Below are 13,489 nucleotides of genomic sequence, written 5' to 3'. Positions count from 1 at the left end.
TAAAACGTTTTATGAATTATTTTTCAATGGTTAGTTAAAAGTACTACATAAATTTTAGTATTCTGTTGTCAAAATTTGGTCAATAGCATGCCGGGTATGTATTGTAAAATAACCCAGAAATTTTACTTTATTAACCCAGACTATGACAGTCCTACCTACAATGCCAATGTATTTTTCTTACATGAGTCAGTGATGGTTCACCTTTTAAATGCACTATAACTTGCTACTCTGTATTATGATGTTTTTCAAGTTACCCACAACCGTTTACTTTATCAAGATGAAAGACTTTACTTTTATAAAATTTCGTTTGTTTAAATAAAATATTGCGCAAACGGCATTCTAAATCATAATAATATACGATCTTTAAACATTCATTATGCACTAGCCCTGTTATATTGTTTTTCTTTCCTTTCTGTTCTAAGCTGTTTATAACTTTTTAATTTACAAAACAAGAATATGTAATTGGCATTAAGATTAACACTGTAAGATAAAATGTAATTTTGTTCAAGTGCTGTTGATTCTATGATAAATAAATAAAAAAAATAAAAATATATATATTTTGAAAACTATCTATTGTCGCTCTCTGTCAATTTCAAATATTATAAACTACGAAAATACTAAATCTTAAAGTATGCTTTCAACTTTTGTAATACCGGGGTACACTTTTTATAATAAATAGAATCACATGAATTCACACGATAAAGTACAACCATAGATAAAAGAAATATATGGTTCAACCCTATCCTTGATCCATCGAAAATTATATTATAAACAGATCAGGGATCCTATCAGCGTCAGTATACCTACCAGTGTTATAAGTATAAACAAAGTATAAATACATTGTTGACATGTGTGTGGTAGCTTGTTTGTTGACAAGAATAACTTCTTATCGAGTCGAAATGGCTATTACATTATACTCGACCTGTGGTGTGGCGTGTAGGGGTGGTAGCGATGGTAAGAAAACACAAGGCTTGAGGACAACCTCTCGGATAAGATTCCGATTCTATCTGCCTTTATTCATTATCACATATACTTATATATACTTAATACTACGTGATAGTATGATACTACGTGATAGAAATATCTAAATAATCAAAATAATAATGTTGTGACATACGTGACGTACGTGACATCACACCACAGACCAATATGTGGCGGCCACACTAATTTATTAATCTGTGGCACTGAGGTGGAATATTATGAGATGCTTCCATATCGATCTATTTTAATCATGACATAATATTTTGTTACTATAAAAAGCATAAACAAAATAGTAAAACATGTATAGATAGTTTGAGTAGGTCTTCATTCATAGTTCGTGCAGAATCTTCAGAATGTGGGACAGTTGGGCTGGGTTGGGACTTGGGACAGTACTACGATCTGTCTAGGTAGTGTGACCGGTTAGTTTGTTGTCATGCCTTTTCATTCATTCACGGTCTTTATTTATTCACTCCCTCCGCAGCGCCCTAGGGTTGCGCACGCGCGTATCATACTTCATTAGATTTAGTTTTTTAAACAGTGCATATGATTTGATGAAAAAGTGAAATTCTAAAGTCACAAATATATTTATTGTGTTTTAGTGATATTGTCTAGTGATAAATTGGATTGGTTACCTATGGAATAAATTTATCTCTTAAAGCTTTATTATCTGGAACGCTTGAGAGTCATTGGGTGATTAGTACAAATAAGCAAGTAGGTGGGTACATCCTGATTTAAATATGGTTATTTACTAGGTGTTGACCGCAGTTCATAATGGGAATGTTAATAATAACGGTATCAATTCCAAATCGCATCAAAAACGTCCCAGCGGTTTAACCGTGAAGATTGACTTTCGCATTAATAATATATAATAAATTCCAAAATGACTACTACTTTCATGTAATCAAAGTTTGAATGCATTATATCGCTATAATAAAGGAGTCATATTTCTTGTATTGTTACATATCTATAAATTAATGATTATTTCTTATTTTCAGAGTGTTAATATTGTTTCCTCTGTGATTATTTGTAAGTACCTGGTGATTGTGTATTTTTCTTAATGGGTTATTAGGAACCTAAAATCGTATGACTATATTATCTCAATAATTTCGGGGTTTAGCCATAACATATATAAAGCAATAAAAAAAACATTTCTCCATTATGAATTCAGTCTACGTTTCGCAAAGTTCGGCTATTTTATTTTGAAATATCTATTTTTAAATGTCCTAAACGAAGCTGATTTTGTCTTATATAAAAATAAAACAAGTTTCTGGAGTCAACATATGCTTTATTATTAACTAGATGTTGCCCGGGGCTTCGCTCCCGTGGGAATTTTGCGATCAAATATAGCCTTATAGCAATCTTGGATAATATACCTTCCTAATGGTGAAGGATTTTTTGAAATCGGTTCTGTAGTTTCGAAAATAACCCGCCTCAAACATACAAACTCACAAACGCTTACCTCTTTAGAATAATGGATGATATTCAAAGGCATATTGTCCCTTCGTTTAACCAGCGCTAACAAGAAGCAAGACATCATATTGATTCATCAGAGGAATAACATCAATTGGTTGATTTCCAAATATTCCGTGATAATCAGAAAACGTGATCGACTCTACGCAGTCTATTTCTTCTGGTAAATAAAGTGTGTCACTATGTGTGTCATACGGAGACTCTTCAGAATCGAGCAAAAAATACAAAAATTTATTTAAAAAAACAAAGGTATTCTGCAAAATTTATAGATAGCATCTATTCTTTTTTTTCTTTTCCGGGATTGCGTCAAACATTTCGGTTTCAAATTTATTTATAACATCAGATTAATTGATGAGGAGTCTGGCGATATCCTACACTTCATCTTTTACATTACAACTATACAAATCAATTACACTAATATTTCTACAACTTTCTTCATATTGTTGAATGTATTTTATAATAGTGTTAAGCAAATCCAATTCAATAATTAATTAAAGAAAACATTGCAGTTTTCAGTAAATGCTGCTCTTTCAATTGTTACAGATATTAATTTTCCTTAGCCTGCGAAATGGAATCAAGTAAGTATATATATAAGTACCTACTTCTCTTTTTTTGGTAACAATTGGACAACATACACTATAATAAATAATATGCTATTTCTTACAGATATTTATTAATATCATAAGTTCGAAATTGCGATCTGCTTATTAATTCTAGATCAAATTTGATATTATTGGAACACAATTGTTTTGTCTATTTGTAAAGGAATGCATACATATAAAATGTCAAATAGGTACCGATAACTAACATACAAATACCGATAGCTAACATTTTTGATTAAATCCTGTGGACTGGTTCTCGTTTCTTGCTGGTAACTCGAAAATAATCAACCCTGGTACTTCTTCACGGAAAAGGAAACAATATTTAAATATTATATACATATATAGGTAATTACATGAAAAAAGTAAACGATCCAAATTCAGGACGTAACGAACCTCCCTCTATTTATTATTGTAATTAGAAAGATATTTTCGAAATCTACTTATAATTTGTATCAAATAAAAAACATTTCTACAGCTTATTTGCATACCTTTATTCGGTAAAACATGTAGGTTTAATTCATTTTGACATCAATTTGTCTATTTGTACTCATGTTTTTGGCAAATAAATGTTTTCTTTCTTTCTTTATACACAGAAAAGCAGACAGACAAAAATTGTTAAAAAAGACCATCTGTATAAAGACCCATCATCATATATTTTTAATAGCTCCTGAACTCGTATTCATACAAACATAAAATTAACAGTTTTACATTGTGTATAAATATATGCGTTTATTGTTACAGATTTTTTATTTCCACGTCTGATTTTTTTTGTAATTGTTTCAGGCAATATTTTAAATCGTATGGCCTCATATGATTTTAAGGCACCCATAGATATTATTTGGTTTGATGAAGAAAATTCCAATGAAGTTATTAACATTGATTTAACATCTTCACCGGATTCTAATGAGAAAGAAATCGTGTTATTAAATACGGAAGCTAGAAATGACAACGTTGGCCAAACACAAATAAGTGAAAAGTCATCCGAAAAACTATTTAACGTTTCAAAAAAGAATAACAAAAGGAAACAAACGACTGATCGTAGCAATACTTCAAAAAATCGGAAACAGAAGAAAGTCTCTAACATCAGTCATGAATATGTTACTGAGGAATTGAAAACTATATCAAAATACCTAACCCTAATTATTGAATCATATAACCATTATTTATCCGTCCTCAAAAACAAAAAATACACATATGATTATGTATCTCAATCAAAAATAAGTTTTTTGATAACCAAACAACACTTTTTCAACGCAGCTTATAATTACGTTGTCAGCTATATTTTGCCAAATGAAACAAACCAGTCCTTCACTGAATTACTATTAAACTACACTAGCAATATAGTAATTGAAAGAATCAAAACTGACTATTATTTAAGTATCAGAGAATTGTATTTTGAAATGATTCAATGGGTAAAGTTAAGACAATTTAAAATGTTGAATAATAGCATAGATAAATCAATATTAAGAAAACATTTGAATGATCCATCGAAAATATCATCAGCTAAGGATATTGCAATGAATGTTCAACAATTATATTCATCTAATACAAACCCAAACAAATTATGTATTTTTTCTTCTGGGCCCATTGGAAGTGAAATAAGTATAAATATTGATAAATCTTTAATACCAAATCAAAATCAAATACCGAATCATAATAAAGAGCCAGTGCGAAATTCCGTTGAATTAGAACATAATCAAGTGATTCAGCACCATAATGAATTGCCATTAAATAGAAACCTTTCATTTCATAACATAAATTTTCCGAATACCATTTCTGAAGCTCAACAAAATGTTCGGGAATCTGAAAGCAGGTTACAACAATATCAACCATATGTTGTGAATGAAAATAATGGAATTAGCCAAAACGCATATTTCAATTATTACCATACTACGAACAATTATCAAAGTAATAACTTCACTGGAAATAATATAATGCACAGAACTGCCGAATTACCTCCCAAAGTAGTTCGAAATCAATATGGAAATTTACGATCATTTAGAAGAGAAAATGTTTACACACAAACACCTGGACAAGACATGCTTAGACCACCACCGTATAGTTCACTGATAGCGGATTATCGAAATCAGATAGAACTCATTAACCAGGCTCCTGTCGTGCAGTCAGATATGTCAAGCGGCCCTGACCTCACAAGATCATCTGTTTCTACGGATAGTGGATTTATTAGCCCAATTGGATCAAAAACTTGTAGTAACGCTATAGAAGATATCGTGGTAATTATTAAACTTGTTAAATTGTGCCTAGGTACCACTTTCTTATTGAGTGCGTTATTGCTAACATTGTGTCTGATTTTATTATAGTCATCTAACATGACTTACGAATGATTACCATCTAGTGAGAATGGATGCATACCTACAATGTGTTGACTGATACCAACCCCATCATCTCAAGAGCAGTTTCGATATACTCAGGCTATTATATTTTTAGAAAATAATTCTCTTTACAATTCAAATTTGGACCGAACCTTGATGAGAGTCAAAGAATATAGAAGTCCAATTTGTTTGTTTGGAAAAGTCCTTGGAACAGATCTGATTTGAAAAATGTTTCTTTAATGATATGACTACAGATGTATTACATTCAAAAGCAACAATGTACCTTTATTACAGAATCAGTTACTCGAACTGGAGAATAGTATTCAACCGACCAAATCACCAGCTACCAAGATAACTTGCCATGTATGTCACGCAAAATCTACATTAATGTGCGCGGCATGTTTCAAAACGAATTATTGTAGCACTCAATGCCAGGTAAATCCTCGATGAATTGTATTATATTTATCTTCCCTAATAAGTGCTATGCATAGATAATAACTTACCGGGGAACACTAGATATTAAAAACTTTTACATATAAGTACTGCTATATCTTTCAGTCGTACGTAGTTCGTCCTCTCCTTCTTACGCGATGCGATGTATACCTATGGTTAAATATATTTATCACCCGTCCTGTTATGTTGACAGCTGCCTTCAATTGATACCTTTGCTAGTCACATATTTTAACTGGTAATATATACTACATGTAACTACATGTAGAATATATTACCAGGAAAAGCAACTGCTTTTCCTAAACGTAATATCTACCTAGTAACACTGATTTTATTTTTGACTAACTTTTAACCGGGGCTCCGCCCGCGTGATATTTCCACGGAAGCAGTTATTTTTCCAGGATAAAAGGTACCCTATGTTCTTTTCCGTACCGTAGTACGTAGTTGAGTTGATAAATCGTAACAAATAAATAGAGTGCAATTTTAATGATTTTAAACCGTGTTACTTTAATATTTTACGTGTTTTGTTCCAGAGGGTAGATTGGGAGAATCATCGACTGATATGTCGTTGACTTGACAAGACCGGGAAGTGGAAGAGTTGATTTTTTATTACTTGATTATACTTGATTACTTATACTAAGGACCTCTAAGACATTGTTACTTATTAAAAACTTGGATTGTTCTTCACTTTTTTATTCCTCTACAAACATTTTTCATATTCACAATATTTATTACCTGCTGACATAGATTTAGAAAGGCGCGCTAGTTAATATTCAACAACAGTGTTTTCCGAAAAAATAATGAAAAACTTTATTTATTCATTTATTTTTAAACTAGCTGATGCCCGCGATTTCGTTCGCATTGCCGAACAATTTTTGGTAAGGAATCAAAATTATTAGAGAAATTTAACTGTAGACAAAGCATAACGATACCTATACAGAAGATGCTCATACGACTTAAACATATATTTCCTATAGTTCAGCTGGACCATTATGACTCTTCTTCAGGTGTGCCAGATCTTCGATTTTTATACATCAACAGGAAATGCTCATTAGGCTGAACAACTTTTATTAGGGCGTCATTTATATATTTCCTGTAGTTTAGCTGTGCCATCTTGGGTCTGCATAAGGTATTCCAGATCTTCAATTTTTTTAACCTCAACAGAAAATGCTATTCAGGCTGAACAACTTTTGTTAAGGCATCATTTCTTTTTTTCCTATAGTTTATCTAGATCATCTTGGGTATCCATCAGGTGTTCTTCGATTTTTATACCTCAACAGAAAATGCTCATCTTTGTTATAGTATCTCGATTGCCCCTGCGGGAGTCTGCTACCTCTGTCATCGGGTTGCATTATCCGTTATCGATTATTATGAGATCCTGTTGGTCTTCAGCAGGGCTTCTGGTACATGTGGTATTTGTCCATTATCGATTTCGTAATATTGATACTGTCTGGTCTTTTTGAATGATATGGGCAGAGTGTCTGTTTAACTCACGCAGGCCTGCCTACAGAAATCACTACATAGTATGCATAAAAACAAAGTCTACCAATTATGCCGCTAAACTTTAGTAAGATATGTTTTCTTGTGCTAACAAGCAAACATATCTTACTAATTAATCTTCTTAGTGTGGCTTAGTGTGGTGTTATGTAGGCTACAAGTAGTTATTGTTCTGAGCCTACAAATGTAACGGAAAGCAGGTTCTTTGTTCCGTATCACGTTATCCTTTACACAGATTTCTGCTGGTTGCTTAATAAAGTAGGTATTTAGGCAGCCAACATGTTTGTTGGGCGTATACGCTACTAAACCCGCAGTACCTACTAATTCCATGACTAAACCATCGCTAAACTGTCACTGTCAAAATTGTCAAATTACTTCAAACAAACAAGCAAGCTGAAGACTGAGAGAATTGAGAAAGAGAAACTGCGGTCTGGAAGACTGCGAAGGCACATTTATATGAAAATACATTTTGTGGCACTATTGGCTTATCGTTATGGATAACCTTTTAAAAACTTTATAAAGTTTTATTTCAATACTTGGTTCGTGAACGTTGATCCGAAAATATTTTGTGATTGAAACCAATACTTAGTGACGATATGATAACAAAATGATACTGGAGAAAGTGTTAAGAATAATAAAATCCATGCAGTTTTAAACTAAAAGAAAATGTTCCTATGTCTCTATTGTTCCGTAAATGTCTACAGTATTTACTATTCTTGTAAATCGGAAAAAAATACTGTTTACACAATGTGGTATGCTGCCCTGATACGGTTTATTAGGAGACGATTAGTGTTGGGAATTATTTTTGCTTCTTCGTTAACATACTGCATTGTCAGCTTTCTACGAGAGGTTGGTTTTATTGCTAAATACGTCTATGATTGATATTAACAAGGTAGATGAGTTTTGGCAGTGCAATTTACAAAAGTACAACACCAAAGAATGATACTCCAATTTGTAATTTTAACTGTACCAATGGTCAAACGTTGTTTATAGCAAGTTATCCTGGTTTGTATGTATTTTCTAACTTTTCTTGTATGTTATGGAAATAAAGTGTGTTTACACAATGTTCCTAATATTTATTTAGGCCTTTCATTAACACAACAAAATCAAATTCAAAAAGTAACATGCAAAGACACAAACACTAGAGTAAACTTAGTAGTTTTTGACTATGGTGTTTGTTGGTGTGAATTACATAAGGAAGAAAGAAACAAACCCAAAAAGTGCAAGCTTGATTTTGTCAATGAGGATATGCATGGTCTGAATTCTACCTAGCCTTCTGATACCGAAGGCTATGCAATTTGACTTTTAACATGCAATGAAGCCTAAGAGCTTGGTCACTTAATAGCTGAGGAAGAAAACTGCTGTGTAGATATAGAGGTGTTTCTTGATGTAGATAAATAATTATTAGTGGAACAAGATAAATATAATGAATATATTTGGTATATAACCAAATATAATGTTAATATTTGGTTCATCTACATATGTAGTTAACAGAATAATTCTGCCAAATATCCTGTTCCACTAACAGCCAAATGGCAGCTAACTGAATAATTCAGACAGTGATAACATTTTGATAGTTATAGAGTAAATGTCAGTTTTTCCTTACTAAAATTTTCAGGGTAGCAATCGCAACATTATGTATCAGGATATATCAATAGAAAGAAAGCCATTTGTATGGAGGACCCTTCAGGAACACAATGATACCAATGATGGTATTATGTGTAGGAATTCAGTGCAAGGGAAAATGCTTTTAGTTGATGACAGAGGTGAGACTGTTTTTTAATCCTTTAATAGACTTATTATTTATTGTAATATTAATCAGTGATTGAGTTAGCTGAGTTTTGCAATATTATTATGTGAACTAAAAAAAAGTAATTTCAAAAGTTCCAAAGACATTTATGGCAAGTTTTAAAATTCGTCCTTCTTGGAAAATATCTGCATTAATCTTACGAATTATTATACATATATATTTTATAACTTCATTTGCAATATTTATGGAGGTGCTACCTGCCCTGCCTTGTGTCCTATATTAAAGATACTCTATTCTCATTCAAATCTGAAATCTCCAATATCCACAAGGGTATGGGGGTGGTCCTTGATCAAGGGCAGGAGCCACATATCAATAAATCTAGTTGTCGGTAGATTATATCTGAGTTTGACCAATGGCCAATCACACCTAGTTTAGACAGCTGAAATAACATAAGTACTTGAAATAAATATAACCAACTTTTATTTTTACCGTTTTAGGTTATGTGTGCCAGAGGACTGATGTTATGAAAAATGGATGTTGTGACCCAGACTCTGATCATACAAGCAGATACAGCTGTCAGACATGCAAGGAAAACAATTGCTGTGTGATCTACGAGTACTGTGTTGCATGTTGCTTGGATCCCAGTAAGGTGTGCAGTCATTTAGTCTCTGATTCTTAATTTAATAATTTCTTTATTTTTAAAAATACATTCTTATAAAAATTGTTTAGTTTATTGGTGTCCCCTTTTAAGCATATAAATGCCTGAGCCAGGAGACACCGCTCCAGAAACATATTCTTATGTTATTGTCCAAATGCCTTTTGAAGAAAAGATAACCTTTTAATATGTGAGACTGCTGTTTAGTTTTTGAGTCATCAAAATGGTTTTTATTGCATGAAAAATAGATAGAACATCAATTATTACTTACACAAAAAACATTTTCTCTAGGCAAATGGCCGGTATACATTCCTTTCCTATATTTCAACTGTTTGAATGATTTTCCAGAGAGACATGCTCGAAATGGTGCTGTCGAAGTTGTCTGCAGAGGAGAACGTATTGTTCCGATCACTGACGGACGACTACGAACTGTGCTTAACAAAATGCCGTACGAGTTCCCACAGCGTGCTGCACGAGAATTCCTACAAAGACCCAGCGAATAAACACTGCTTCGGCGATGAACGGCCGAGATCGAGAACACCGGATTAAAGAATTCGTGTAGCAGGTAGCTTTAGGATTTATTAATTTGTAATGAAGTCTGTTTGTTTGCGTTATTGTGTAGTAATATGGATAATGAATTAGTTACGCGAATACGCGCTCGCTATGCGGTTATGACACATGTCATATCTTGCTTTATTATCTAGACGACCTCGGTGGCGCAGTGGTAAAGTTCTTGCCACTGAACCGAGAGGTCCCGGGTTCGATCCCCGGTCGGGTCATGATGGAAAATGATCTTTTTCTGATTGGTCTGGGTCTTGGATGTTTATCTATAATATGTATTTGTTATAAAAATATAGTATCGTTGAGTTAGTATCCATAACACAAGTCTCGAACTTACTGTGGGGCTATCTCAATCTGTGTGATTTGTCCTAATATATTTATTTATTTATTATTTATTTATTATCTAGCTTTTAAAATTTTGAAAAGGTTACATTGAAAGAAATATGTATAGGATAATTTTTAAGAGGTAAATACGGTATTTCCACCGTAAAACCGTAATGGAACGCCGCCATGTACAAGTTACGATTTGATTATTTTGATGATCTGTCATAACCGCATTATGAGCTCGTCTCAACTGAATAGCAACAATAACTACAAAAGCTATATATAGGTTCGTGCTAATTCCCGTTATTATTTTGTTATGTGATATTTTACTAGTGATATTTAACACTTACCTCGTCAAATGTTGATATTTAAATCAATACATTTATCTAGCAATAAGATAAACCCAGTGGTGACCTCATTTCAAGTCAATATTTCAATCAATCTAAGATCACAATTTTTTTTTATTTCTGTAAGCATAAATTTTGTTTAATGATACCATTGGGCTTAATGCCCTCTTAATATATTAATAACGTTATTTGTTGTTATTTCAAAAGAGAGTATGTTTCAAGTAAAAATATAGTTAGGTTGCATATAGATATGAGTGATATCGATAACTATATAACATTATTTTTATCTAAATCTAAAATGATAAAATATTAATAGTCACAATTTCCTGGTGAGACGTCATAAACTTAGTCAAATCGTCACGTTTCACTTTCTACTGAAATAAATCATATAGCATAGTTTGTAGAACACTTTTTTTATTTTTCGCTGTTAAATAATATAAATTGATAAAAATGTGATGGCCCTAGTATGTGTTTGGCCATGTCTTGAATTTAATTTTTTTGCGCGACACACAACATTAGGTTTAGCAGAGCTAGACTATTCAAGCTCCGCTAAACTTAGTATAAAGTAACCGTTCGATACCCCATAACACATCTACCTATATGTATTAGGGGGAATCGAGCAGTTAGTTCTTGAATTCCCGACTACTCCATCGTACCGGTTGTGTCGTGGGTATATCAGTCGTGTGAAAGGGACTTAAAATTACTTAACGGAAGGTTTAGCAAGTGTTTATCTTTAAACATCACCTGTAGAGTGTAAATCTATGCTTGTGTTATTAACACAATATTGTTTGTTTGTTTTCTCATTGTAGCTTCACATGATAATTTGTGTATCAATGCGGTTAAGTCCTTTTTGAATAATCGCAAAAATATTTATTCATTTTATTTTTGGAAAACTTACAGCTAATTACATATGTAGAACATGATAACAAAAATAGATATGACCAATTACAAGTTTTCGCTGACAAATAGTTACATTAACAAAAAGATAACGTCAAAATAATTAATGAAAGAGAAAAGATAATAAAAAGATTGATATTATGAAGTATTATCCATATTACTGCTGGCAGTGGCGCTGCAATAGTGACCTCCGTTTAAGTTTAGTATTTATGTAATATAATAATATGCCTAATGTATTTTTTTACCTATGTTAATGTTCGTGCTACAAACACCAGTGACTGCGTCATTGATGCAGCATTTTATAGACGTACTATATCAGGAAATAAAGTTATATTCAGGAATAAAAAAATAATGTAAATCAATGGCGGTGTAGAAATGTCTGGGCTACAATAAATGCAAAGTAATGATCGCGGAAGATAACATAATCAGTAATTAAATAATGTTACATTATATTACAAAACATATGCACATTAGGCTGTATAAAAGATAAAGGATTTTATTAGAAAATATTATAATTTTCATTCGGTTGCCACAATTTATAAAACCTGTGTAGTAAATTCTGACTACATTGTTTACTTTTTAATAAAATCCATTTCTTTTATAATGGTGGCGCTAGTGTGCGGGTTTTAAGAAATTACTAAATGCCTCCATGGCTCCCCAATAATAACTTCTTGTGAAAATAGCATTATTATCAATGAGGCGATGCGATGATCTTTTGTTATTAATTAATTCGCAATGTACGTATCAAGAAACAACAAAACTGTTTTTAAATTAACTACATTATTTAGCCATTGTAAAACCAAGTAGAAGATCAAGATTGGTTGATCGCGCGCGAGACAACGCGCTCATTTATTTACATCACTTTCTTGAGAGACTGTACCTACACAGTTGATTAGTGTAGCTCAAGAGTTATATATATAATAAAGTAACAATATAAAAAATACCTACCTAAACGCACGAATTTATAACTATCTATAACTAAAATTGTTGAAAGAAAGAACCGTTCCTTTGCTCAGCAATGGGCACAAAAACAGAATAGACAAAATTTCAGCTGTTGTCTTTTTAGACTATATTCATTTTTTGGTGTAATACATAAAACGTATATCAACCATGTAGGTAGCAAGTACGTCAAACTAAAAAATACATGAGCAAATATACTCAAGACCAAAGAAATAAGTGTCTTAACACCCTTTGTATAATAATTAAGATAACATAGTACTTAGTTTAATTGATGTTAAGATGGTATTATATTTTAAACATTTACAATCTGGCAGTTTCATAACATGTACTAAATATCGTATTTGAATAGTTCAGTACGTAGGTAACACATTGTTTCAAAACATAACTCCCTTTGAAACAGGCTGGACTATAGCTTACTATTAGAGGCGGACCTAGCAGAGCGGAGACTCTGCGAGCTATACCGAGCCTCGTACCTGTAAAGTTGTATGTGTTATAGTTATAGTGTGCAAAAACCATCCACTACCCCTTGCATCCCTTTAGGCCCGTCCCTACTTACTATCTATTAAATTATTGAAATAATTTGTTTTCTTGATATTCCATTTTGCCTCGCCGCGTTATCGTTTCATTATCGTTGAATCCTAATTACCTATAAAATTCAGCAA

General features: G+C 32.4%; 2 protein-coding genes across 8 annotated transcripts; both read left to right on the top strand.

Moving 5' to 3' along the window:
• Window positions 1-1,380: 1,380 nt before the first annotated feature.
• Window positions 1,381-6,518, top strand: LOC128674739 (uncharacterized). 6 transcript variants are annotated; one of them, XM_053753596.2, is made up of 7 exons: window positions 1,381-1,696; window positions 1,977-2,007; window positions 2,449-2,700; window positions 2,995-3,029; window positions 3,837-5,287; window positions 5,681-5,821; window positions 6,370-6,518. In XM_053753596.2, the coding sequence occupies exons 4-7, from the start codon at window positions 3,020-3,022 to the stop codon at window positions 6,406-6,408; spliced, it is 1,641 nt and encodes a 546-aa protein (XP_053609571.1). In that variant the 5' UTR covers window positions 1,381-1,696; window positions 1,977-2,007; window positions 2,449-2,700; window positions 2,995-3,019; the 3' UTR covers window positions 6,409-6,518. The 6 variants fall into 6 exon arrangements, with proteins under 6 accessions (XP_053609571.1, XP_053609570.1, XP_053609568.1 ...); XM_053753595.2 differs by lacking the exon at window positions 2,449-2,700 and having other exon boundaries at window positions 1,381-1,692; XM_053753593.1 differs by lacking the exon at window positions 2,449-2,700.
• Window positions 6,519-7,709: 1,191 nt separating this feature from the next.
• LOC128674740 (uncharacterized protein) lies at window positions 7,710-10,287 on the top strand. Of its 2 annotated transcripts, none has more exons than XM_053753598.2 (4): window positions 7,710-8,182; window positions 8,952-9,099; window positions 9,581-9,732; window positions 10,087-10,287. In XM_053753598.2, the coding sequence occupies exons 1-4, from the start codon at window positions 8,000-8,002 to the stop codon at window positions 10,285-10,287; spliced, it is 684 nt and encodes a 227-aa protein (XP_053609573.1). In that variant the 5' UTR covers window positions 7,710-7,999. The 2 variants fall into 2 exon arrangements, with proteins under 2 accessions (XP_053609573.1, XP_053609574.1); XM_053753599.2 differs by having other exon boundaries at window positions 8,090-8,225.
• Window positions 10,288-13,489: the final 3,202 nt, after the last annotated feature.

This window comes from Plodia interpunctella, chromosome 13, assembly GCF_027563975.2.
Source record: "Plodia interpunctella isolate USDA-ARS_2022_Savannah chromosome 13, ilPloInte3.2, whole genome shotgun sequence".
In the NCBI taxonomy this organism is placed as follows: Eukaryota; Metazoa; Arthropoda; class Insecta; order Lepidoptera; family Pyralidae; genus Plodia; species Plodia interpunctella.
This window is presented reverse-complemented; position numbering and strand designations above follow the sequence as displayed.

Excerpts from the sequence above, each read along its gene's own strand:
- LOC128674739 (XM_053753594.2), top strand. Across the intron at positions 5,288-5,680 it reads ACGCTATAGAAGATATCGTG|AATCAGTTACTCGAACTGGA; the intron begins GTAATTATTAAA and ends CCTTTATTACAG. Across the intron at positions 5,822-6,369 it reads ATTGTAGCACTCAATGCCAG|AGGGTAGATTGGGAGAATCA; the intron begins GTAAATCCTCGA and ends GTTTTGTTCCAG.
- LOC128674740 (XM_053753598.2), top strand. The coding sequence starts at position 8,000 with ATGTTCCTATGTCTCTATTGTTCCGTAAATGTCTACAGTATTTACTAT. Across the intron at positions 9,100-9,580 it reads GCTTTTAGTTGATGACAGAG|GTTATGTGTGCCAGAGGACT; the intron begins GTGAGACTGTTT and ends TTACCGTTTTAG. Across the intron at positions 9,733-10,086 it reads GTTGCTTGGATCCCAGTAAG|AGAGACATGCTCGAAATGGT; the intron begins GTGTGCAGTCAT and ends ATGATTTTCCAG.